The sequence below is a fragment of the Xiphophorus maculatus genome, chromosome 23, assembly GCF_002775205.1.
Source record: "Xiphophorus maculatus strain JP 163 A chromosome 23, X_maculatus-5.0-male, whole genome shotgun sequence".
NCBI classification, from domain to species: domain Eukaryota; kingdom Metazoa; phylum Chordata; class Actinopteri; order Cyprinodontiformes; family Poeciliidae; genus Xiphophorus; species Xiphophorus maculatus.
The window spans coordinates 2358717-2385468 of NC_036465.1; the positions used below are offsets into that span (position 1 = coordinate 2358717).

The window sequence follows — 26752 nt, forward strand, 5'->3', positions numbered from 1 at the left end:
AACACACAAACAAATTTGATATTAACTTTTACAAAGTTTTACATAACATCCAGGTCCATCTTAAAAGAAAGTTGGTATATCGAGAAACTTATGTGTTAAAATAATTTCTCCTGCTCCCTGAACCACTAGTTTACAATTTTGCCAATGAACCTTGGCATTGTCATCTAAAAATATCCCCATATCATCAGGGAAGGAAACTCAGCTGATGGAATAATCTGGTCAGTCACTATCTTCAGGTAGTCAGATTACCTCATAATGTTGCAGAACCTGAACCCCAGATCATAGTGCTGCCTCTACCAGCTGCTACAGTAGACACGGGTTCTTCTGTCTCTCTTCTTACATCGATGTGCAGGTTGACTCTAGTCTCATCAGATCACATGTAAACCTGCCGCAATAACCAGTAATAGATTAAATGAGCTTGATAATTTTCAGTGTGATCTTTAATGTTTTTTGAAAAGCAATTTAGTTTACATAGAGATCATAATCCATTTTATTTATGTTTCAGTTGTGTGTGGTTTTTATTTTTATTTAATTTATTGTTTTTGGTTGTTGTGTTTTATATTATTTAAAATATCTTCCAGTTCCAGCGTTCCTTAGAAAATTTAAGTTTACCGTTTTTGAGAAGATGAACTTGGATACTTATGGCATTACCTACATATTGCTTGAAAATGTTCTCATAACAATAACACTGTTGTTTATCTTAATAATTACTCTGACAATTTATCATCCAGCATATTTTGATATCGTGACAGGCCTGATCACATGACCTCCTTCCATTGCTCCAGAGTCCAATCTTTATGCTCCCCTGCAAATTGCAGCCTTTTTCTCCAGTTAGGCTACCGATTAGTGGTTTTCTACAGCTGTTCAGTCCCAGTCTCTTGAAGTCCCTTCTCATTATGCAGGTGGAAGTCCTCTTACTTTCACCATTAAACATAGCCCTGAGTTCTACTGTTTTTCTTTGATCTGATGTCACCAAACACTTAAGTGACCACCGATCACAATCATTTAGATTTTCTTTCCAATCACATTTCTTCCTCAAAGACGATGATTCCCCATACCTTTCAGTTTTTAACAATGCGTTGGACTATTTTTAATCTAATTTTAGTGGTTGCTGCATATCTTTAGATGCTTTCTCTACTTGATGCTAATGATTTGACCCTTCTTAAACAGACTAACATCTTTTCCACAACCACAGGATGTGTCTTTTCACATGGCTGTTTAAGAAATGAGACCAGCTGGGGTTAAATAACATTTTGGAGCTAGAAGACGTATTGTATTTAAACAATATGGTGGGTCTTGTTGCCTCATAGTGTCAGAAGCAGACTGGCTGTTTCAAAGTTGTCTTTATTAAATTAATGGCAGGGCAGTCATTATTGTGCTCTTTCTGCTCTGACTGGCTGACATTCTTGTTACATCTAGTAGCACAATTGCCTTGACTAGATTGAGCTTCCTCTGAAATGTCTGATACATTTCAAACAAACCTGAAATGAAAAATAAATATGAATACACGTTGCCCTATCCACAACAACTACGCAGTTATTAAGGATTTGTTTACTGAGGGAAGCGGCAGACAAATTTAATTCTTGAACTTGAACTGCATAAGAAAATATGATGTAACTAAAAGTGTACAAGTCAAACTGCAAACAGAAGAAAACAAACCATGACTATATTAAAATCCAGGGACTATTATGACAGGCAGAATGGCATAAAATTTAAATTGAGACTGCAGTGTTCATTAGATGCTACGTACTTTAAATAGCATACCAGGGATTCCACTTCTTCCTTGTGGATATTTTTCAGTGTTTCCACTCTGCTGTAGATGGAAATACTGTAGGGACTCTCATAAGTTGCATTCCCTATTACAAAGTTTGCAGTTTCAATGTAAAATCTTTTCAACTGCTGCAGTTTGGTGCTGAATTTATCAGTTTTCTACACTTTCTATAATCATCAAAGATAAATGTTTTGTGTCTGTATTTTTTTTCTCTAAGACACAGACAAATCAATGATGAGACAAACTTTAGGTGACAGGAGAATATGAAAAGACAAGCAAGAATTCATTGCACACTTTGTCGAGGAATAAAGAAAAACTTTGGCCTCAGAAAAAGAGAAACTAGCCTCAGCCTTCAGTATGGCTCATTTGATTGAATATCTCACTGTAAATGATTTGAACAGTAAACTCATAACTGTATTACACAGACAAGAATTCACTCATAAAAAAAGTAATTAGATAACTGTTTAATAGCAGAGATAAAAGTAACTTTTCAGGTATGTTATCTGCTTTCACCAATGCAAACCTTAAAATATATGTAAATAAGAAAGTAATATTTACATTTTATGGCAATGCAATAAATCAATGCTTGCCAAGAATATATTTCCTTTATTCTTTACGCCCACAGCTTATACAAGTCCCTAAAGCTTAGAGATGGGAACATTATGATGATGACAGAGAAAGAGAGGAAGGAAATAAATGTTGGGTAATTGCAACTGATATCGTCAGCTAAATATTGAATGATAAATATAGTAATATTATGTTGTCCTAATCTGATCATGCAGCTCTAAGAAGTGACAAATATTTCCCAGAAGGGTCATAAGAAGAGTTTTAAACACTGCTAGTTAGATGCTTTACAGGCAAAGTCAGTCCAAAAACGAAATAAAGTTTTCATCAGTGTTACTTTATATTCTCTATGTTCTTTGATCCCAAAACCAAACAGAAATGTTTATGGCTGTAATTCATAGGTCTGTCAAGATAAAAAAAAATGCTGGACAATACATTTTTCCAGAAATTATTGTGATAAACAATAGTCTTGTCATTTTGAGACCATTTTCAACTAATGTAAATTCAATACTGGCATATTAATGAAGGCACACTTTCTTAAAGATCACAAATTTATTTCTAAGGAACATTTGACACCTAAAATTTTTTTGAAATATTCAAAATAAATATACAAAACAACAATAATTGAAATGCATTATGAAATAGACGAAATTGCATTTCAAAAACAATTATTCATTCAGCATAGACGGGGAAAACAGGCAAAAGTGCAAGCAGTATTTTTCAAAATGTTGTCTTTGACAAAATTAAAGAGGAGTATCTCTTTCACAATTGCTGTCCAGATGGAAATTATGAAGCTAATTTTAATTTATTGTGTGATTGATTGATTAACTTGTTTATTATTTATTGTGGATTTTGTGGCTTTTAGTCATTTTTCTATGTTAACGTCCAATAAAACTGGTTTTATTAATTCACTGTTACTACTAGTCTTTCATTAGACCACCCTTTTCCATTTAAACTCCAGTTTTAAGGATGTGTTTGGTTTTGAGGCATAAATGAGACAGCCCTCATGCATCATCAAGGTTATTTCCTTAAAAGATTAAAAGGCTACTCCACAGCTACTGATATATCTGCTTTCAAAACATTCATTTTCAGAAGAAGTTCGCATTTAAACTGCAGCGCTGGATGTGTAATTACTGTGCGTTGGGATCAATAATTGCTTGAACATCTAAAGTGATGGTGCTTGCAGATATGCTAGTGAGAATGTCTTGTTCTTTTCACTGAAACATAAAGTAATATGACCCCTACGACCACTGGTCATTTGTAATTCTGAAAAGGCGTTCAGTGTGAATACATTGTTAATTATTGCCTCCATTATCTGATGTCCAGTAAGAATGAGGTGATGATGTGATTATCTATAGCAAGACGTTGCATAAAAGAATGCAACACATTTTGCTCTGTTTTTGTTGTTGCCACAAGAGAAAAGAGGAGGCGGGAGGAGGGAGCTCTATGTCTGTATCTATGCAACCAACAGAGGTTAGAGCAAGACCAAAAAACACATTTTTAACTGCTCTACAAACAAATATCTGAAAAATGTAGAGTATATATCTCTTCAGTGCCTGTGAGTCAATATCCTCTCAATGGAATTAGTTTAGCATCCCCATAGCATGATGCTGCTGCTACCATGTTTACTGTGAGGATGATGAAGGACTGCTGTCTTAACACACATCGTGTTTTGTGGATTTAATTAGACTTTATCTAATTAAGGCATTCAAAGATACTTGACTGCACTGAATCTTATTCAGGGGTACCAGAATAAATATACATGAATACAAATGCAAACCAAAAAAAATCTGAAAAAAGTTATTACTTTTCCTTCACCTTATAAAACAGTCCGACTTTGCGTTGGACTATTACAGACAATTAGAATTACATTAAATTATAAATACACTAAGGGTGAAATTCTGCAGTCACGGAAAATAACTGCATGAACTTAGTTAAGGTTTAACATTTCAGCTCTTCATCAGATAATATTTCAGCTGAACATATAAAATGATAACCGCCTATTTAATGGTGGAACCATGTAGGAGTCCACCTTTTATATTGACAATAGTTTTTTGAGCTCAAACATTATTCCTCTGAAGATTCAGACAGTACAGAAGCAATAACTGCAGCCACAGAGATGATTATCACTGCTGATATGTGATTTCCTTCTCTGGTCATAAAGTAGAACAAGCTCCAGCAAATGATCAAAAGGCCAGTATTCTCCTGTGGTGTAAATAAATTCCTGGTCCCCTTAGCTGGCTGATTAGACTTTTTTGTGTAGTTGTATTAGAATTTGACATATTTTCAAGCTAAACGTGTATATTGGCAAATAATGACCCAGGAGATAATACTTCTATTGAGTAGTCATGTTTTTTAGATGGAGATCAATTAAATGTTTTCACATCTGTTTCTCTGCAAACACCCAATTAAGGTAGGCAGTGAGCCATGATATCAGCAGTTAATATGTTATCACATTAGGCGGATCTGGAAGTAAATTTTGACTTACTCCAATTGTTCCATTCAGGAATCTGCTGCTACTGATAAGAGATTATTAAGTCAAGCAGCACAGCAGCGCATCACATCTTTATGGTGAGATCAACTGAGCATTTCATTTTGAGAAATTATGGCGTGAAGACGGCGGTCTGTAATAATTCCCCCTTTTGTTAATGGCCAACAACTAAAACAGCACAAGGACTGATAAGAATCCTTTGAAGGTGGACATCAAAAGTGATGCCTCTGGGGTTCAGAACAAGAGGGAGCTTCTTTGACATTTTCCTGGTGCAGCCACACATCGCCTCAAAGAGCTTTGGTCACGCTTGTGGGTTCAAGTTGGAAAAAAGTGTTTAGAGTTCGGACTGGACTCGTTGATTACAAGAACTGCCCCAGTTCTGCACTGCATGAGTGAAATTCTGAAGGAGCGGTCCAAGTGATTATATTCATCTCTCATTGCGAAGATAATGTAATGAGACTCTGTAGGACGGCTATTTTTAAGATGGAAATATTTCTACATTAGTCACTTTGGAACACCTTGAAGATAACGTCAATTTTGCCTTCCTTTGGGAATAGCCAACGGCCTCATTATGGTCCCAGGGGATGTGCCTTAGTAAGGTGGAAGACTTAAAACTAGGTGCAGTCAATTGGGAATGTCACTGCCTTTTTCACAGTCCCTACTGCAGGAAAAACGTTCAGTAATCATTTTTCGGCCCAGTATTTGTGCATGTTTTGTCATATTATTTCTTGTTTACAACAGACCACAATGAGAACTTGGAGTACAGTATGCAGAGGGCTTAGTTTGGAAAACAGTAATTGGAGTAACTGGAGGGATGCTGAATTAGGGTTTAGTTTGTTTCCTGTCAGAGCAGGTTTACCCCACAAGCCCTCCACCCCCATGCCAAAACACCCACAGTCAAGTAGCTTATTTTCACTCCAGCAGCATGTGCAAACAAAAAGGGCAAGAGAAGGAGGGGAAAGAAAAATACCATCCGCATTAGTAAAGATGCTGCAGTAAGTTTCACCCAAGTAAACAATATGGAAAACAAGACGGTATTTTCTCCGCATAATATGCTTAAATCCACAGCTAAAGGGAAAACGGGCTCTTACTTCTACTAAAGGGCTGTTACTAAATAATAGCTATTCAGGCCAGTTTCAATTTTGACAAGCCAAAGCTGTCTAAGGTCGTCAGTTGCTGGGGAAAAAAGAGGTGGGCGGGGGATGGAAGGTCTCTTAGTGTATGGTTTAAGTCCAGCTGGTCTTTAGAATAAGGATTATTTGTTGCTGTGGCCGGTCTCTCGCTCCATAGGGGGCTGGACTGGGTGCTCAGCTTCAGCAGACTCCCCACCGAGACCCCTGGGTGAGAAGACGCTGAGAACCCCCTTGGTTCTTAAAACTGGATAATCACGAACGTGGCGGATGCTTCCCACACCAGCGCCATACATTAGGGTGTGAAAGAAAACGAGCATGAAGAGCGAAAAACCTCAGTGAAAAGGGGGATGGAGAGTGAGTTGGCAGGGGATTGGGTTGAGGGACATTGAAGACGAAGCAGAAGCAACAACTGTGAGTGTGGCAGAACTCAGACACTGCATTACTGCCAATCATAGTGCCTGCTCTGTCGCAGAAAAGAAAGGAGAAAAAAACTGAGGGAAGAATGCAGGGAGTGTCACTGTGCAGTAGATTTACCTTTCAAAAAAAAGTCAGGGGCAATAATAGGTATCCAAATGACAGCTCTGTGCCACTACACCCCCAACTAAAGTTAACCAGAGGTCCTTATGTCGAGTGCCAGCAGCAGACACAAAGGTCTGAACGGTAGGGTGCTAAGGCAGCTAGCACAGCATGGCTAAATGGGGCAGGTGATTTCCCATCTCCTCCACTGCCCTCGAGGCACAGCCAATCACTGCTGGGGAAAAGTGCCGCACCAGCCTGCAAGCAAGGAAGCCAGTGAGTGGAAAAAGCAAGAGAGGGAGCTGGAGTCTATCTGGGGCCATGCATTATTCACATGCATCGCTACGGCACTAAGACCTCCACAAAGGAAAGGCCTCAGGTTCCATCAGTGCCGACTTGTTTCCAATCTATTATTGATGGCAACACTACACCCTATACTTTTCCCTGATTTACTGGATTCTATCATTGTTTCTATAATAAAGGCCATTTCCAGTAAAGTCAGAACAAATGAGGAGAATATTTCCAAGCATGGTGCCAGTGGGTGCTACAGTTTATTGGAATCTCTTAGAAATGGTTTTAATTACACAATTCATACTCAGGATTATTCCATTACTGAAATTAAAGTTTTTTCTTTTGGAAAAAAAAATTTGGGTATGAACAGAGTGTTATATCATACTGTATACACGGCAAAACCTGAAACCTTTCTGCAACCATTCGTCATGTCAAAGGTAGCTTTCCATGCCAAGTTAATGTCAGCATGGAGACCTCCAGTTAGACCTAAGTGAAATAAATGAGCTATCCAATTACCACATTATGATCACATGGTGCTGCCATTAAAATAAAAAAATAAAAAAAGATACTAACAAAATTTACCAACCAGCTGTGTCCAGCATTAGGTTTCGTCTCATGTTTGTTATTTTAAATCAGACTCATCAGTTTCGTGTTTCCACCTTCCCTTTTTTACATTATGTTTGCTAAATAATCCTGCACTATTCTTCCAGGGTTAACAGGGCCAAGAACTTTTTAAGGACTTATGTGATGTACAGATGGCCCACTTATCAGAGATTAAATGATGTGTTATCAGTGTGATAATGCCTTGAATAGTGCAGAAAAGCTAAATTCTTCCTTTATATTAAGATTTTTATCAGATAATGTCAAATGGTCCCAGATCTCACCACATTATTACCATGCACACATCAAAGATTTTCCTCAATCTCTGCAGAAACACAATCAATCTGCTCAGTATGCGCAGCTAGGACAGTGGGCCATGTCTCCCTTTGAGAATGTCGACACGTTTGACCGATGTGGAGTCGATCCCCCAGATTGTGGCTAATCATCATTACCGGCTGCTGAAACAATGACTTTCTTTTAGCTCACTCAGCTCACAGAAGGACACAAGGGACCTGGTCGTTTTTCTTGGTGGTTTAACACTTGAGTTGGATTTGAGGAATTAAGGCAGACTTGGACTCAAGAAAATCTGCACTCTGATCCTTCATCCAAGTCATTATCTGAGTTGTAGCCACACAGCATGTCTAGGAGAATTATACAAAATTCATCATAAGCTTCTGTATTTCTGAGAAAGTGTAATAGAGGCAGGGTAGGCACAGCAAGTAGTGCCTCACCTGAGAACTAAAAAGCAAATAAAATTGTTAAGCCTAACTAATAACACTTATTTTACACTTATTTTGTCTAACTAATAACACTTATTTTACACTTATTTTGTAATAGCTATTGAGTGCTCTTCTGTGAAAGCCTTTTTAATCAATGGGGTTCCACAAGCCTTGAAAACCAGCCCATTATTGTGATTATTCTGTTTTACATTTTTTTGGCATTAGGGGCTTTTTTAATGTAAAAATCAGTCAGCAAATGGGCAGAGAGATTGGCACATCACTGCCAAGATAATTGTAATAATTTAAGTTTTTCCTGTTGGAATTCTTTAAGGTAAATCAAAGCTAATTTAAAAGATCAGTGACTGCAGGTTGAACAAGAGGTGGCATATATACAGTATATATACTGTATGTGTGTGTGTGTGTGTGTGTGTGTGTGTGTGTGTGTGTGTGTGTGTGTGTGTGTGTGTGTGTGTGTGTGTGTGTGTGTGTGTGGGCGTGGGTGTGCGTGGGTGTGTTCTACCTTTCCACAAGAATTTCTGATTATGTTCAGTTTCCAGTAAATGGTGTTTTGACCCTGTAAACTGAAAATGTTCTAATTTGTATAATGAAATCAGATCCACTCTAAAACCACTCTACATCTTAGTAGACTCAATCATTATAAGAACAATCACTTAGATGACTTTTGTGGTGTTTTACTTATTTATTTTTTACCATTCATTTTACTTATTGCTTAGTTATAACAGTAACACTCGACCCTGACAACAAGCACTCAACCAAAAACAAACAGTACCGCATGCTGCTGTACAAAACTGCATATTCAGTAAAATAGGGTTAGTTTCATGCATTTGTAGGCTAAGAATAAATGATGATCTCAGCCGGTTCCCAAACAGGAACATAAAAAAAATAAACCAATAAGAGGGGGATGAGGACAGATGCATAGTAGGCAGTAGAGGGGTAATTCTCAACAATGGACAGTGGATTATAAAAAATGACTTCTTCCGTACAGTGCTTAAAGGTTAGGTCTCTATTACACAGAGAGCAAAATGTCAGCGGTATCCCCTGAAAGACTGGACTGTGATATTAATGGAGAGTCCTGGGAATGGGCTTCCCCTGACTGAGTTTTACCCTCTACCAGACACATTATTCATTTAGTTGTCAGCCTGCACCTGGTTCATGTAACACTAACATCTACAAACTAAATGATGGAGAGAATATAGCCCACCCTGGTACTCAGCCAGTGGTGAAATGAATGTTGTTCATGGAGAGTAAAGTACTGTTAGATTACCTAAAAGCTCTTCACCCACACACGGCTGAAGTTGTCGCCCAGGACGCATTAGCATAATGTTCAATTTTCTAGCTAATATTGAGCTTTCATTTGGTTCTGCCTCTGAGACTGAGAGGATGGTACAAACAAAGCAGAGGACCTGAGGTAAAGCTGGCAGCAAGCAGTAAAAACGCATACTATCCATTTCCAGTACTTTGACCAAAAATATGCATATTCTATCATCTAAAACCGGGAAACTTGCTGCATCTTCAGTGGATCCTGCAGCAGCTGAGGAAAAAACGTGCACCATTCTAATAAACTATTGTATAAAGATCAATTGAGGATTATTTCCTGCATGAAATGGTGCACATATATTTTCATATTCAGTCATCACAGACACCTTCATCCTACAAGCAATTATAAAAGCAGCTTTCCATGTAATCTAACCATACAACATCACTTAAAGCACAAATGACAGTGTATGTAGTGTTCCGTGGAAATGTGATAGACCTGGACAGAATGACACGATGATTTAATATGTTACTGTGCGAGTCATCAGTCACACAGCTCCCACTTCATGCAAGATGCAAAATGGCTTCTGCATGAGGGAGGCTGCAGCAGTGGATTATTTGTGAGTAATATTCTTTTGCTGTGGTAAATATATTGTGTCATGCGGTAGAGGGTGGAAGAAATATTCTCTCTCAAGCTTTTTTAATGAAGTCCCAAATGTCAACCCCATACTTCTTTCAAGCACAGCCTCCGAGACTCCCCTGTTGAAGCCTGGCTGTCCCTCAGTGCATCTCAAAGTGATGTGAAAACAAGCAGCCCCAGTAAAAGGCAGCCGACAAGACAAATAAAAAAGCTGCTCAATAAAAGAGGGGTCAGAGTTCTACAGTAAACATGTGGTCCAGGTCATTAAGGTGTATCTTTAAGACTGGAGACTTTTGATCAATTATTGAAGCCCTGATCCACTGTGATTTAGGGTGGTCAGTTCTGGAGAACCCAAGTGAAGCACAGTTTGACCAATCTGATGATAAAAATGACTTAAATCTTCACCACTTTGTAATTCATTTGAAATTATACTTCACTGCAGCATCTTTACAAAAAAAATCCCTAAGAGAAAAGGGGATCGTTGAGAAACGCCATTATAGTAAAAAATGTCACTGTAATTTAGTGGTTTTGGTAAGTGTAGCGAGGAGAGTCACAAGCTGAGTTCAAATTAGAACCAACGCATTTTCCCTCAACAATGGTGTGGAGCACAGAGGGGGGGGAGGGTGGACATCCAATTACTGGAGTGCTGTGTGTGTCATCTTGACACCACATTTCAGTTTCTTCAGCAACGTTTAAAATATGCCAGCCGTTCAGTGCAGGCGGCGCTGCGGCAGGAATTGAAAGACTGAGCCTTGAGTGGTTAAGAAACCATTGTTGGTGGCGGATCAATGTACAATGCCGCATAAACAACTCAGTATGGTATCAATATGCTTATTTTGACAACTTCTGCCCTCGTACATTCAGCTGAACCATCTATAATTATAGACTGGCGATTCTTCTGAGTTCCAATGTGATTAACTATGACAGTAACTTTTGAAAAATGAAGAACGTTGGCTTGAAAATCGACTATTCTTCAGCTGGTCAAACACAAATCAATTTGACATTTATAGATGTCTGAATGAAATCTGAACTGAACAAAGCTGAACAGTAACGGGATCAGACTGTAAGCAGTGGACAAATTTATTACATCTGATCTTTTTGAATAAATATAGAAAAGAAGTGACAGATAAATAAATCTTGAAATGTAATTTTGACAAATATGTTTATTTTACAAATAGTGTGTACAATAAAAGAAAAATTTTGGGGGGATGAGGAAACAAAGCTTGTTAAAAACCTAGTAAAAATGAATAGTTTTGACTCATATTACATGACTATAAGAAAAACAGAAGAATTTTTTTTCATAATATTTAACTGCTAGGCACTGGCTTAATTTTACACTTAATTTTGTTATGAATATTTTCTATATTTATTTTAATTGTCATGAGGTAAAAAAGTCAACAGTAAAAAGTGGCAGATGAAGAGGAAATATAGCTCTCTATTGCCACCACTCCCCTCCCCCAAAAAAATCTATTTATTTTTTTCATGCTGCTAAAAGAAATAAACAAAAAACTTTTTTAATTAAGGTGTAAAATTGTATTTTTCTTCTGTGTTCATGCTATTATTTTAAGATAAAGGATGTCTATGTCCATGTTGTTATGCTGTCGTTTTCCACTAGCTCATTACTGTGGATTAATCCTTGAAGTTATTATATTCAATAATATTTTATGTATGGTGTGGCAGTTTCTGCCTTAAGGCGATAAATGTAAAGCTATAAAGTGAGAAATGCACAGGAAATTATTAAATGCAGCAGACTAACATGGGTGAATTCAATTGAAAATGATTATTCTTTAGTTAAAATACAGATGAAGGAATAAAACCACACTAAAAGCAGTCAGGACTGATACAGGCAGCAATATAGTTTTGTTGTGTTTCCTTTGTGAAGGTATCCTTCAAACTGCCTGCTCCCATCCATAGTGAATGTGTCTTTCTAACCTTTAGAGCTGCCATGCAAAACTCTGCTGCAGACAGCTCCTTTGGGTAATGCAGAAAAAGACAATAGGTGGAAACTGCTCTAACCTATTTGCCAAATGGTCTGTCATCTAATGCCCGGTTGCTGTTCTTTTGTCTAATCCTTCTTCTGAGACCTCTAAAAGGATACGTCGCTCTAATAAGATGAATGGGCTTTGACCCTGGAGCTGCTAAAAGCCAACCTGGCCAATTTATCTGAGTGACCTCTACTCTTGGCAGAGATGGCTTCACCTCTCTTGGAAGCCTTTAGGCATGATCAATACTCCCGACGCAAAACAATCCACAGGAAGAACCATCTAGAAGTTAGGAATCAGATACTCATTCCCTTTGGATGACCTTGGATTATTTACTTAATCTCACAAATTAGTGTTTGTTTTTTTTCTGGAAACTGATCTTTGATTTACTTTTGTGAAAAAATTCAGACAAAACCACTGTGTACAGAATCCAAAGGAGGCGCATGATACAAACGGCTACAAAGCAGCTGGACTGGCAAATCCATTCAAATCCAATCAAGTATTCATAAATCACTCACTTCTAATGTAAATGAACATGAGCAAACAAGAACATAGAAAAAAAAATCCTGCTTCATATGTAATTTTATCACACAAATGTAAATCACACCTATTTAGGGATCAGGGCTGCAACAATGAAAGGAGTCTTTTAAGAAGATAGAAGATTTTGATGAGTGAATGAAGAATTTGGTTTCATGTTGTGCATGTTGATGTTGGGTTGAGTTCAGCTGGGCCCAGATAAAAGGCCTGGCTCTGACGCCGAGGCAAAATACGCAGAAAAGACGCATCTGCAGGAGAATATGTTTTCTTTCTTTGAGCATGAATCACTTTACATGGTGTACAATATCAATCGTTGGCCTCAAATCTATATCTGCAAAGTGCTTAGGTTTGCATTGGTGATTAGATGAATTGAACTGAGAACAGTCTGTTACTTGAGCATCCCTTCATATCATGGATACCTAATGCCTTTCCTCTGCCACTGAAGTGACCACAGTTTCAGGATGCTTGGCTCTGGGCACTTGGCCAGAAGGCTTTATGTATTCTGATACCATTCATTTTTAATCAGGACCGGCATATCCTTCCAAACCTCTTGCAAGTTGCCTTTGGCTACAACACTTCCATTTTGCTTTATTTTAATTGATTTGGCAGTCCTCCACATTGTCAATGGTGTAAGTTGACGGTTACTATTGCTAATATTCTGAGTGAGGGCTCATTTCAGATGCTTGCGTTGGTTTCTTTTTCTCACTTCAGAATCATCCATTTCCTCGCACTAAAGTTTAGGCTGGAAGTATTATGTGCATTCAGCATATTTCACCTGGCTTTTGAGTTTGACAAACCCGTCTTGTGTGCACAGACGGAAGGGTTTCTTCACATTCCTGCTGTGGAAAGGGACACAGGAGAAAAGGTAGGGAATCTTCTCCTGTGGCATAATGAGTTTGACAATGAAAGTGACACTGCGTCCTCTCTGGACCTTGCTGTGTGATCAATCATAACAATAGCTCACCATTTCCTCCTCTAGATACTGACCTTTCTCCCTTAAGGAAAGTAAGAGAGTGCAGGTATTGGGAGTGTGTGTGTTCCTCTCGATTGCACCATCACCTTCTTTCCAATCAGCCCTTGAAGTCTTACTATGAAGCCATTAGACTGTCCTTTAGAAGAAGAGCACTGCTCAATCAAACTGCCCTACTAAAGGAATATGGATTTGTTTTATTTTGCAATTCAATCTATTTTAAGCATAGATGACACACTTAGAGATTTGGAAGAAGATGACATCAGGATCATAAATATATATTCTAAATCCATCATATGAACAGTTAAGAAGGTAATCTGATGCTTTTACTCCAGCCAGCAAACTTGCCAACATTTCATGCAAATATCCATGAATAAGATTATTTCAGGCTGATTTTGCTTGAAAAGAGTCACAGAAAAAAAATAAGAGCAGCTTGTGGAGAGAGCTGTTAACAGGGACACGGTACTCCCACCTCTAGGCCTCGTGTCTCAGATCAGCTAAAAAGACATTTTATTAATAGTCAACTAGTTTAGCTTCTGTTTGCATTTCTGTCTCAGCACTTTCATAGAAAACCTAAAGAAACAATCAAAACAGGAGTAAACCAGTTCAGTTCAACTTAAAAATACAAAATTTATCCCAAAGGGAAATTAAATTTTATTGTAAATTATATCATCCAAGTAACTTCAAAGAGTCATTGTGGATGGTGATGCGTGGGTCAGAAACTCTCCAGTAACAGTCAGTCTTCCAATTAATCTGAAGAGGCCTCTGACTGAAGACTGTTGCTGTATAGACTCATTACTGAAGACACGCAAACAGCTCAATAACCAGGCAGCAGAAATAATATTCCACAGTAATATGTGTGGCTGCTAGAAAGCCCTGCTAATCCACCTTACTTGTTTTTATTGCTTCTTTTTAAATCTCTGTCTGGTGTTGGAGTCGGGAAAATGGTTCTTGCCCATTACGAAGGGTGGAAGAGACGGTTTGAACTTCCTCCTCCTCTTTCTGCTCTGCATCTATGAAGCCTCTTTTTCAACTTCTCTGGGGTCATAGGTAAGGTATTATTTGAGCTTTTGAGATGCTAATCAGCTGCTCCGAGTTGTAAAAACAATACCTTGTGACCATGGTTACGCATCATAATAAGACTTCAAAAGTAAAAGAAAGTGAGAGAAAAAGAATCTGTTCAGCTGCACAGCATCTGAAATGCCTCGACCCAAAAAATGAACAAAAGTTTACAGAAAGAACAAATCATAAACATAACAGAGTTACTCCAACATGCCGCCACCATAACCAGGCCAGTCTAAAATTTTACAGTAATCTTCTGTATTTTAATGTGACTAAGACCAACATGTCTCTTATTAGGAGTATGTCTATAAAAGACTTTTAACTACTTTTAAACAGCTTTATCTTTATGTAGCAATAATCTGTACAGAAAGCACAGAAAACATATCTCTAGATGTTATAGCATTTTATTCCATATTTTTGCTTAATCTATGCAACAGAATCTAAAGAATAATCCATTTTTAAAGATGATAGAATTATCATTGTATTAATCAGTATGTTACAATGTTTTTGCAACAGAACAGAGATGATCTAACTGAAAGCAAATCATCTTTGTTTTAGTTTAAAACATTTGTGTAAAAACTGTAAATATTTCAATAACTAATTTTTTTATAAAGAACTTTGAAAGGTCATGTCTGTAGTATAATGGAGAATTAAGTTATTACTGGCTATAAAGTACACTGTAAAATTTGAAATTACAAAAAATGTATATATATATATATATATATAAGCCTCTCCTCTGCAACCTTTTTCTCTATGTTCTAGGATTTTTCTCTTTTTTTAACATTGTCAAAATGTTTTTCAATCATAATCACATATCACTGGCTACTTTCAGTAATAGTTTCTGAATGAAAGACATTGCTGGAATTTTATACTAAAAATCGAAAGTTTTTAAAAGTGATATTAAAAAGAAGAAAATGCTTCTCTTTGCAGGACCTCAGTCATAAAATATTCATCATCAATATAATTTGTTATCTCTGGTTGATGTCAGTCTTTCTTTGCGGCTATAAAGAGTTTATATGAAGGAAAAACGACAGACATGAAATGTTAGTGAACAGAATTCAAGCATTTCTGTGAAACATAAAAAAAGCAGAAGAAACACCATTCCTATCACAGCAGAGAGTAATTTATTCTTCTGTGCTCCAGAAACAACACCATGCAGGACCCTCACTATGTACAAGTCTCAATCGATGCATTGTTAAATGAGACAAACATAGCCAAACTATCCATTGCAGCAGCAGGTTGCAGATTGAAGGATCTTTTCTGAGGTTAATGTAGAAATGAGCTGCTATCATGACGTAAACTGACTGAAATTCTGATTGAAATGAAAGCTTTAAAATGAAACTTTTATCCATCTGTGTAAAAAAGAAACATTTTTTTTTCTGCAACTATGAATACAATGTAAAGAAAGGCTATTAATTATATGTGTCTAAACCTTTATTAGAAATTAACACAAAATATGTAAGCATGTTTAGTGGCATTATTTTTTATCTCTTAATTGACCAACTTCATAGAAGAGAGAGGGGGAACCTCTGGTTTATCATTGGAGCCTGGAACATTAAAACTCCACTCCATGGCTGAAGATACTTTGCAATTCAAACACTTTGGCCCCAGTGTCTTGCTGAAGGACACAGTGAAGCAACAAGCAAAAAGACTTTCAAAGCATCCCAACTGCAGACATTCACATTCAGGTGCAGAGATCACCTTGATCTTTACCTTTCTGATTGCCAACGTTAAAAATGGCAAAACAAAAGGTTAAAAACCGAAACCAGAGAAGCAACAGACATAACTAATACTCCTCAGTCCCGAGATAGATGACTAAAAAGAAGAAGACACGAAACCAAATGAAACTGATATGATAAAGGAGTCTGGAGACAACATCTAAATACCGCATGTCGATCCAGAACAGGACAGGAAAACTATACCGGCCCATATGAAACAAAGCAGACGTGGATACTGTATCCTATCTGCTCAACGTTTGACCGTCTTCTCAAGGTTATCAGTTTCCAGCCATCTCTTTAAGCTGTGGTATTTCCTTGCATGCAACAAATGGAAACAACTAAACTACACTCTGAATTAATCACACTGCAATCTCTCCATGACACGGATGTTTCCCTGTGAGACCTTTTCTCGAGGATGGCTGGGTTCTGAAAACCATTAATTGTAGAGAAGATACCAGACATACATATAATTACCAACAAAACTAATGGATCAACTTGATGATTTTAGTCCCAAACATTAATATTCATAGAATATAAAAATGTCTTCTTGTCTATTTCCATGTTGCACGGTAATACAATCAGTCAATTAGGTTGTGTGATGAAATGAAATGAACCATTTTCTCCTGAGGACGGTAAATAGTGGTCTCGTAATTGACAAGTGTAGAGTAATTCCTAATCGTAATGACAAGTCCTGCAGTCTCCCTACAGAGTGTGATTAGTGTGAGCCATGCAGAGCTGAGACATTGTATGCATGATGTGAATTACAGGGAAAGGAAGAGTTTTGACCCCTATAAGCAAAGTTTGGACGCCCAAAAAGAGGTGAAAATATCAGATTGGGAGGTATAAAGCATTTATTTATTCCCTCTAAGTAGTGCATTTTATGTACGTGTAAAAGAACCTTGTAAAGAAGACCCTAACCTGCCTTTACTGATTAAACAAGCTATAAAATAAACCTCCCTAGTGAAGCGCTACCATCATTTGATCCAAGCTAAGCAGATAAATAAATGTTTGTCTCCGAGAAAAGAGAAAGTGGTTCGTTTTTTATTAAGTGGGAAGTGTCCAATAGTGAATACCTTTAAACTATGGCCGACAATTTACAGCCTCTTAAAATATTATAGGGCTGTTTCACTAACACTGCCTTGTTTGGGAAAGTGATTTTATTATTGATTTATATACAATCTTACTTTTGTTAACTTTTAATCTGGGTGTGTAATGTTGAGAATTTTCTTATGGGGATTAATATAGTATTTCTATTCTATTCTGTTAAACCTATTAATACTGACCTGCAAGACTCAAATTAAATGCTAACCTCAGTGTTGTGTTTTTATACCATAAAGAGTTATGAATTGATAAAGAAACAGCCTTTTGGGTCTATTAATGTTTTAATTTTTGGATTTTCTCCATCAGAAATTAGCTTGGAAATACATTAAAAAAACTCATTTGTTTTTTAGGTGACTCATCATGGAAACACTGAAGTTTAAATGTAGTTTGATTATTTCTGATGCTTCAAATATTAAAATGCTAAAATTAAATCATCAGCAAAGTGATACACACCTCAATTTTTACTAGCAAATAGCTGACAAGTGGATAAATAAAACCACAGTTTTAAAAAAATAATATTTAAAGTTGTTGAAATTCATCACAGCGTTTTATTTGTATGCTCTTGTTGATCTATATCTTTCTTGAAAAACATGGGTGGGACATAAATGAAACAGCACCTCATATGAACTAAATATATGCTTGTAGCAGTATCAGATACATTTCAGGACTGTGACAAAAAAATATCTGGTACCTGAAATTTCAGTTTTAATTTTCTTTTTTTTTACATGGAAATAAAATTAAAAATACTTTTTATTGATGTTTAGCCACAGAAACAGCTTGTATATTGACTTAATATTAAGATTTCATATTGCATTAAAATGTAACACAAGACAACTGCCTTTCTGTGGATCAAAATATAAAATAACCAAGTTTTGCAACTATTGTACTCATGAATGTGACTGTAGGAGGCGCTGTTTCTTGTGTAAACCTTGAGCTGCAATTTTTCCACAACAGGAATACAGTTTAGCAAAAACATACAAAGAAAAACATTCTGCAGACAAGAAAATTATGGACAACCCTGAGCATCCTTTTCATACAACAACATAGAGTCTTCAGTCAGAGGCTCCTTCAGATTTGCTGTAATACAGACTGCTACAGTAGATCCTTCTTGCCCAGAGCCATCCGCATCTACAACAACTCTTTACAAATCCTATGATAATATTAGTTACAAAAACAATTCATTTCCCCCTTGGATAAGTAAAGTATTTTTGAATTTGATTAGAATTGAATATAGCATATTTTTTTAATTTGGATGAAGAAATGTATTTTAATGTTTTTTCAGCACTTTGTGAGCTCTTGCTCACCCCATCTACACCCCGAGGTGGGTAGTACCTAGTTACATTTATTTAGTTACATTTAAAGTAACTTTTTGGAAGACGTGTACATCTAAACAGTGGTTTCACTGCAGGGTATAAGAATGTGCAACAACTGATACAGTTTTAATTTCTCTTTGGACTAATTTAGGTTTTTATTATTTATAACCTTAAAAAAAATCAAAACAAGTTCAAATTTATCTTCATGTGTTTTTGATTAGCCAAGAAATATAGTTTATATTTCCATTTATTATTCAGTATTTTAAAATGAAAATCAAATAACCACTCCATTTAGTTTTTTCATTACATTACTGGTTTCTTTAAAAAAAAAAAAATCCAGTAACTAAAACATGCAAAGACCTTGGAGTATCTCAAGTTAATGTTGTTGAGGATTTCCTGAACAGAAAACCTGTCGGGTCAAAATTATTATTATTATTTTTTTGTTTTTATAAAAAATAGCTCACAAATGTCTACTAAGTTCTGATCAGACCAATTATTTACTGTGTGTGTTTTTTATGTTTTCTTTTTGTCCCTTTGCTGCCATAACAACCACAGTTTGTATTTTTCACAGCAGAATAAATGATGTTGACAAATTTCCAACTTTCAGGGTTTAACTTGTACCCTGGTCATCTGTTCAGCAAACATTGCTTCAGGAAATACAAGCTGGACAGATGAAACAGCTTTTTAAGATAAAGAAAAATGTCTTCACTTCATTAAGAAACAAAAGAAAAACACAACTGCTGATTATTTCACACAAAAGTGTTCACTGAAGTAAAATTACAGACAATGCAATTTAAGAATCAACTACAAAAAAATAAAGGGGAAACAAAACAGTGATTAATGATTACTGGATTAGCATAAATTTAATCCCCCAAAAATACAATAATGTATTAATTAACCAGTGATTATTAAGCTCACAGCTCTAAAATTGCATATCTTAAAATTATAGCTCTATTTTTATTTTAAATATTTCAAAATTTTTATTTAAGTTTTTTTTGGGACAAAATATGAGCATGAAATAAATCAGTTTTCACACTGAAATAAACAAAAGATGTATCTATTTTCTATGTTTATTTTATCATCTCAAATTGGTCCCTCCTTACATTAAACCATGTTTAACTTCATAGTAAGATTTGCATGTCTGAAGCATATGAAAAACACATTCATTAGGAAATACTTCTAGAGATGCAAAAAACCATCTTCACATTGATGTTATTTGAAATTCTATCTTTGAAGTATTAAAGGGACATAGTAGCTTCAAGAAAATCAGCTTTTCCTTATTAATATGCAAATTTATACAGCCAGACACTCCAAAGTCTAATCAGATCATCTACTCAGTGGGGGGTAGCTGTGGTGTGTGAAGAAGTTTTTCACTATGTGGTGCTGTGATGTTGTGAATGTGCCTGAGCACAAGAATAAACCAAAGAGACAAGAATGCCATCATTGCACACACCGTGAGTCAGGTTGTAGAAGGGAACTAGGTGGGGGGAAAAATCAGGGATCATTTTGTCGTTTGAGCTGAAAAAGGCTGAAAAGTCCCTGACCTCTGTTCTTCCAAAACAAGAGGGCAGTGACCCATTCAAGACTTTCCCAAATCACTCTAAAACAGAAAGCAATGTATGAGGGGTAAGCACAACAGCTGCCATGACATCTCTTCGCCGAATCCTATATCCCATCACCCTGAGCACTTTACAGCGGTGACAACAGCAGCCAGAAGAGAAGTGGTGACAGTAAAAATGATGGCGATCAAAGCAAACCTCCTCCTTTGACGAGGCACCAAATAAAACTCAGACACACCTTTCTAACCCCAATCAACAAATCATGAAACAGTTTGCTCTGCCAATAACTGGATATTCTTCAAGCATCTCACAAATGACTGTCCCGCCAGACCAAAGGGTATAGGAAAAAAAAAAAAACTGATATTATTTATTCTTTTAGAGTTCAGCTCGTGTCATGTTGAATTATGAAAGCGGTGAGGAAGGATTTCTTCATGCTACGATCAATAGGCTGATTCCACTGTCACAATACTAGGCGCAGATCTGAGACAGGAGTTTGACAGATGGCTTGTCACCTCCATCAGCGTGACGCCCCTCCGGCATGTACGCCAGTGTGTGCGCGCAAACATGTCCGCACATTTGGTTGATTTCTCTAATCTTAGGAAAGTATAGTGTGACAAAAACACCAAAGTGAGATACGGAAGTGTGTGTGCATGTAATGAGTGAGCAGCAACATGCAGAGAGGCATGTTAGAGGATTTCTGTGCTCCAAGGAAAGCTCGCTGTGCTACAGAACACTTTGCCGTGACTTCTCTCCTGATTTAATTAACCTTTTACTGGCTCTGTTCACGCAGTAAATCTGCTACACACAACTGTAAAATGTCTATGACCACTGTGTAGACCTGTGACTTGAACAAATTGAAATTCTTTTCTGCTACATCCCCCTAGTAAACACTCCTGGATAAGAACACGGACATGCAAGGCCCTGCTGCTTCCCCACGTCCTCTATGAAAGCATGAATGCAACACACTGTTTCCCACAATACGTTTGGACAGGAGGTGCAGGCCACAGCAGACAAAGCCTCTACAAGTGTCCCTTACTGGCAGCTTAGACAAAGAGTCTGGTGGGACTGCTTGCCTGGCAGTTTCTGAAGCAGATTTCCTCAACTAAAGTGTGGAAAGAAAAAATGTCCTGTTGCACAATTGACTTTAAGGCAATGGCACAAGAAGCTAAATCTGGATCAGGAAGCAAAGAGACAAAGATGACAAGGACAGAATAGGAAAAAAAACAGAGTAGGGTACCAGTGAAAGATAACAACTCAAATAAAAAATAAAAACGTCCCACACCCACTTTGACAACAAACCATTTAAAAACATTTTCTATAAGCTCCAACTAAGCTACTGTAAGAAAAACTGGCTATAACTCTAATTCATACCAAATTTTAACAGGAAGGATCTAGTTTAATCTGGGATCAACTTACTCAAACGTGGCTCAAAACAAAACAAAAATTACAGACATTATGGCAAATTTTAATTTAATTCTACATTTTTATGACAGTTGATCACCATAATAAATATAAATTCTTTAATTATCAATAAAATAAACAGATGCAGCATGGTTTATGTATATGGGTACAAAATTGTTCTAGAGGTAAAATGTGGAAGGAGGAAATTAAGGTTTGAACTGGTGAGTGGGGAAAAATGACCCAAATATCTTACAGGAATATTTTATGCAAAAGCAAATGCTACTGCCAATAATAATAATAATAATAATAATAATAATGAATAGTTATTTAGAATAAATAAATTAATTAAATAATATGTAATAATAAAACAAATATAAATATTGAGATTAACATATAATAAAATACATTATAGTTATTATTACCAATATTCTATTAGCAAATATAATTTCGCCCAAAATTTCTTATAAGCTGCTTGCTCCTTGTGTGTAACTGTGTTTTTGTCTGCTTCTATTTACGTGTCTTGTGTGTCTGTGTGTGTGTCTGACTATTTGTATGTAACTGTGGACAGAAATAGAGTAAAAGGTCATCTGTGGTTAAACTGTGAGAGGAACCAGAGGCTGCCTTTTCACACCTCAACACGAGCCGGGGGGGGGAGCCCTCTCCAAGGCCGCAGACACGGATAAAAATCCCAGAACACGGTGGCTCTTTAGCCCAGGATGGCAGACATTACCGGGGAAGTGGTTTGCTTCAAACCAAGCTCCAGCAGGCATCAAGTCCCTCCTTTAAACAATAAATCCACCTGATATGTTTCATAAAGTTGAGGAGAGCTGTTGTCAGGTGCTGAAGCTCTCCACCTGTAATACCTATCAAGCAAGCGTGAGCTTTCTTAAACCCTATTAGGAATACACATCAACTGGGCCATGCAATGTTTTTGCTGCATGAAGTCATTCATGTTTTATGAAGGATATAATATTGATTTTAAGGCCAGCACAGCCAACATTGGAGGTGTGTGTGGGGGGTGATCAGTCTCCTTGGTAGTGTTGACTTTTCCTCCGAGGATGCTCTTTGACCTAACACAAACATACTGAAATATAAATATATAAGCAACCTTCACAACAAGGTTTTCATTTTAAAGAGTGCACTTTAGTAGTTAGCGCCCCAAGCTGGAGAGAGACGAGCACACAATGGCTTTTTGTTTTGTTTGGAGGGAATTTGTTCACATTTTTAAATCAAGACATTTTCTGTCCTTAGTTAAAATTCATTTTCTTCTGGATGCCCTGACAGAACCTGAAACAACTCTGAGCACCAAAGATCATCCTGAGGTATTAAATCTTAAATCTGGATCACATTCACAATAGGTTTTAACAAAAAGATGTCCATATTCGCAGTTAGAGTGGGGAATTACAACATGTAGTTTGCAGAATTTTACATTTTTTATCATTCTTAATATTTTTAACTATATTTAATCAAATTACAATGTCTGCGAGAAACTAGAAATGATAGGGACACAAAGTGACCCACATTCAACTCCATTTGAAATCCCAATTAGACTTTGCATAACTTAAAAAGGTCCTTCTAGAATCATTGATACTCTCTAATATGACTAAATAAACCCAACTATGCATAAGTATATCCCACCATAATTACTGTTTGAACTGGAGGTTTCTCTCTTTTTATTTTTTTAAAATACATTCAACTAAATTTTAATTGTGTTGCAAAGAACTTCAACTTAAAACATTAATGATTTATTCAATTGTTTAAACTCTATAATTAGAATATCCAGGTAAAATATCTCACAGGAATATTTTATGCAATATTCTCTGTGTGGAAATTACTTTTCTATGACCTTTTTTTTTTAGAACCAAGGGCACTCAAAGAGGTTTATAATGCTTATTTTATTTATTTAATTAATATATTTATTTATTCATTTATTCATCTGCCTTTTCTCCATACAACATGTATTTATTTATTTTGAAAATAAATAATTAGCTGATATTGCTTGAATAAAATAAAAAAATATTTCAACTATAGACGTCTTTATTTAAAAATTTTCTTTAAAGCCACCAAGTAAAAAGACAGAAAAACATGAATAAAATTTAAAAAATACAAAGAAAGTAGAAAATGAATAAAGGAAGGGAGAAACAAAGACATACAAAAAGACAGAGAAAAACAAAGATGGAAAAGTAAATAAATAAATAAACAGGCCAAAACTAATACACAAACACTGAAATATTGAAATAATTTTTGGACTAATTTAGAAAGCCTCTTGTGACACCCATTATCTTCTGAATCAAATATGCAAAAAACTCAATTTCTCCCTGCCCACAAAATAAATCAGCTTTCATTCTTCTTGCCATCCCATATGAGAATTTACGGAGCTGCAGACTGACCCCCCCGGTGACCCCTCAGGGTTCATCTGTTTAAGTAACCGACCTCTATCCCTGAGGTGAATATCTGCAGACACCACACGCTGCGAACGCGCAGGCTTCGGTACTTGTCTGTGTCGAACACTCTGCAGAACAGAGCAAATTACAATGAAATATCGAGTTCATTTATGAATAAGTGGGGCTGAACGGCCCCTTGTCGGAGCTTCCACATGCATATTGAGCTGATAGAAACCTTTGGATGGGTCATTTCTCTTAGCTGCTTCATTAAATAGTGAAAGTCAAAAGTGCAATGCTTCCTGCCAAAGGAAAAAAAAAGACAAAGATCTATAGAGGTGGAACAGAGGCAGGTTTTTTTTTTTGTTCTGACTTGAAACGCAATAAACCAAGAAAAGGCTATAAAAAGAGACAAAGTTTGAATTTTAAATGATGTGAAACTGAGAATAAGAAAGAATTCACTTTTCGCAACATTGAAAAAAAAAAAAACATTTCCTGCAATGACCAAAAATATAGACTCACTCCTGCCTTGCGAGTGACCTTAACTCCCAGCAGGACATTGTTCAAACCTGAGCCAATCAGTAGAAGCTACTTGAGGCATTTCCTGACTGTGGAGTGTGCAGGGGTGTGTGTGAGGTCACACACTTTTAAGTGGTGGTGGCGCAGAAGGAATCAAAGCACAGGAGAGGATCTATTGAAGCAAAGCTCTGTGTTCTCCTGCGAAATGGACCAGCCTCTTGAGATGCAGTTTCGTTTCTGGCATATAGAACAACAAATGTGTCCTGAGTGAGGCGCCGAGGAGGTGAGGAGCATTTCCTTTGAGGCCAGTTTCAGGAACAGATGCTTGAATTTGAATTCTGATGGCATTTTGAAAAGGTAGAGGACTAAGTCAGCTCCCCCACCCCGGTAGACGAGCTCCCCGTGATGAATGCTGCTATTAAGAAAATGACTTGTCTCAAATGTCAGACTGTGACCAATGTTTTCAGTATAAAAATTGATAGCAAGAGAACAAGACATGTTCTTTTTTACCCTCTCTTTAATGTCCTTGCCAGGAAAGTTTAATAAACCCTAATTATTTGAACTGCCTGCCATTCTTTGATAACATCGATTTCTTAAAAATAATTAGAGCTTTGCATCACATGTGTTACAATGGTGACACCGTAATGATGATGAATGACATATGAAGTAAAGAGAGCTTTCAGAGCACAGAACTAATTACAACAGAGAAAATTAATTTCAAACCAAAGATTAGGAATACACCAAAATACAAACAGGTGAGATGATCAACTTAAAGACTTTATGATGCAAAATGAAACTAAAGTCATTAAACAGTAAAATACCAGTATGAAAGAATCAAGCTGTGAACTCAGTGTGACATAAATGAGCCTAAAAGCAGACAGGTACACATTTAAACAATCCATAAACATTGCCTCTCTTTGGTATAGAAAAGATTTGCCCTCTTCAAACAGAGAAGCCCAATCCTCCAGCTCAGGTTTTCAGCATGATCAAATTTGCACTTCAAACCATTGTGCCCATTTAATCAGCCATTATGTATGCCCAGTCAACCACTGCAGAATTTCTAAGCAAAATCTCAGACTGAGGCGCACAAAGCTATCTTTGATTCTGCGATAGCCCATGGGGAAACTTTATCAAACTCCTCGGCTTCCCGCCGAGACGGACCAGGTGACTAGCAAGCACTCAATCTCAGGGCAAAATTTTTCTCTGAATGCAGCAAAGACTCTCCCCTTTGATCCAAACAAAGACAGCTGCAAATGCCTCTCTAAAAAGCTGCCCCACCAATCACACTTCCACCTCCTTCCACCAATCAGGAGCTCGTCTGCAGCACCAACCATGCTGCTGCTTTTTCTACCTAGTGATTTTCTTCCACTTTTCGAAGCAAAGAGGGGGGTGTGAGATGCAAAGTGTGCCCTACTCACCCATCTCAGTGTCCGATTTATTGTCCATTTCCGTGTCAGTGAGCGTGAGCGCCGAATTGGAACGGCTGGAGAGGCATGAATTCTGCCCAGATTTTGCCCCCGTTCCCCAAAGAGTTATGGTACGTTCCGGTGATACAGGTTCATGGTTTTCTGTGGCAGCCGGCCCCCGGGTGTAGCTGCTGAGTGGGTGGGACAGGCCGGTCTCAGGGCAGAGAGCCAAGCCTCTGCGAGCTGCTGGCTCACAAATCCCGAGCTGCCTCAATGAAAATGTCTGTCCTGTAAATGACAGCAAGTTGTAAAGTTAACAAACCGAGCAACAACCAGGTTAATAACCAAGAACACAACCTCCTGATGAGCATTGTGACATCTGATTCTTAACATCTAAATCCCCCACATTTTCTGCAATCAATTAATAAACAAAATATTCTTAAATCAAAAATAAAGTATTTAGTTGTGATAAAAAAATGTTTTATCAGGCACACACAATTTAGAAAACATTTTAACTATGTCAACAACACATGGTTTTTGCTCTCCACTTGCAGCTAGTTAGGGCTTCTATTCTACATGCACCAGAAAAAATAATAAGCTGTCATAACTGTCTATGCATTTTTTTCCCAAGGGATAATGCACAGCAAACAAAAAAGCTACCATTGAGTTCAGCTAGTAGTTCCAGAATTATGGGAAAAACTATTCCAACTTTCAGTTCAATGTCTTCCATGTAAAAACAAAAATAAATAATATATAAATATATTTATTATAATATTTCTAATTTTATATGTAGGTATATAAAC

At 36.9% G+C, this 26752-nt stretch overlaps 1 protein-coding gene across 7 annotated transcripts in view; it reads right to left on the reverse strand.

The window, feature by feature from the left end:
- The window catches only part of LOC102218607 (teneurin-3), a 188605-nt gene that overhangs the window by 144162 nt on the left and 17691 nt on the right, over positions 1-26752 (reverse strand). For all 7 annotated transcript variants that reach the window (XM_023328547.1, XM_023328552.1, XM_023328551.1 and 4 more), the window contains one exon: positions 25962-26237. In XM_023328547.1, coding sequence (XP_023184315.1) covers positions 25962-26237 — 276 coding nt within the window. The remainder of the gene's footprint in view (positions 1-25961; positions 26238-26752) is intronic.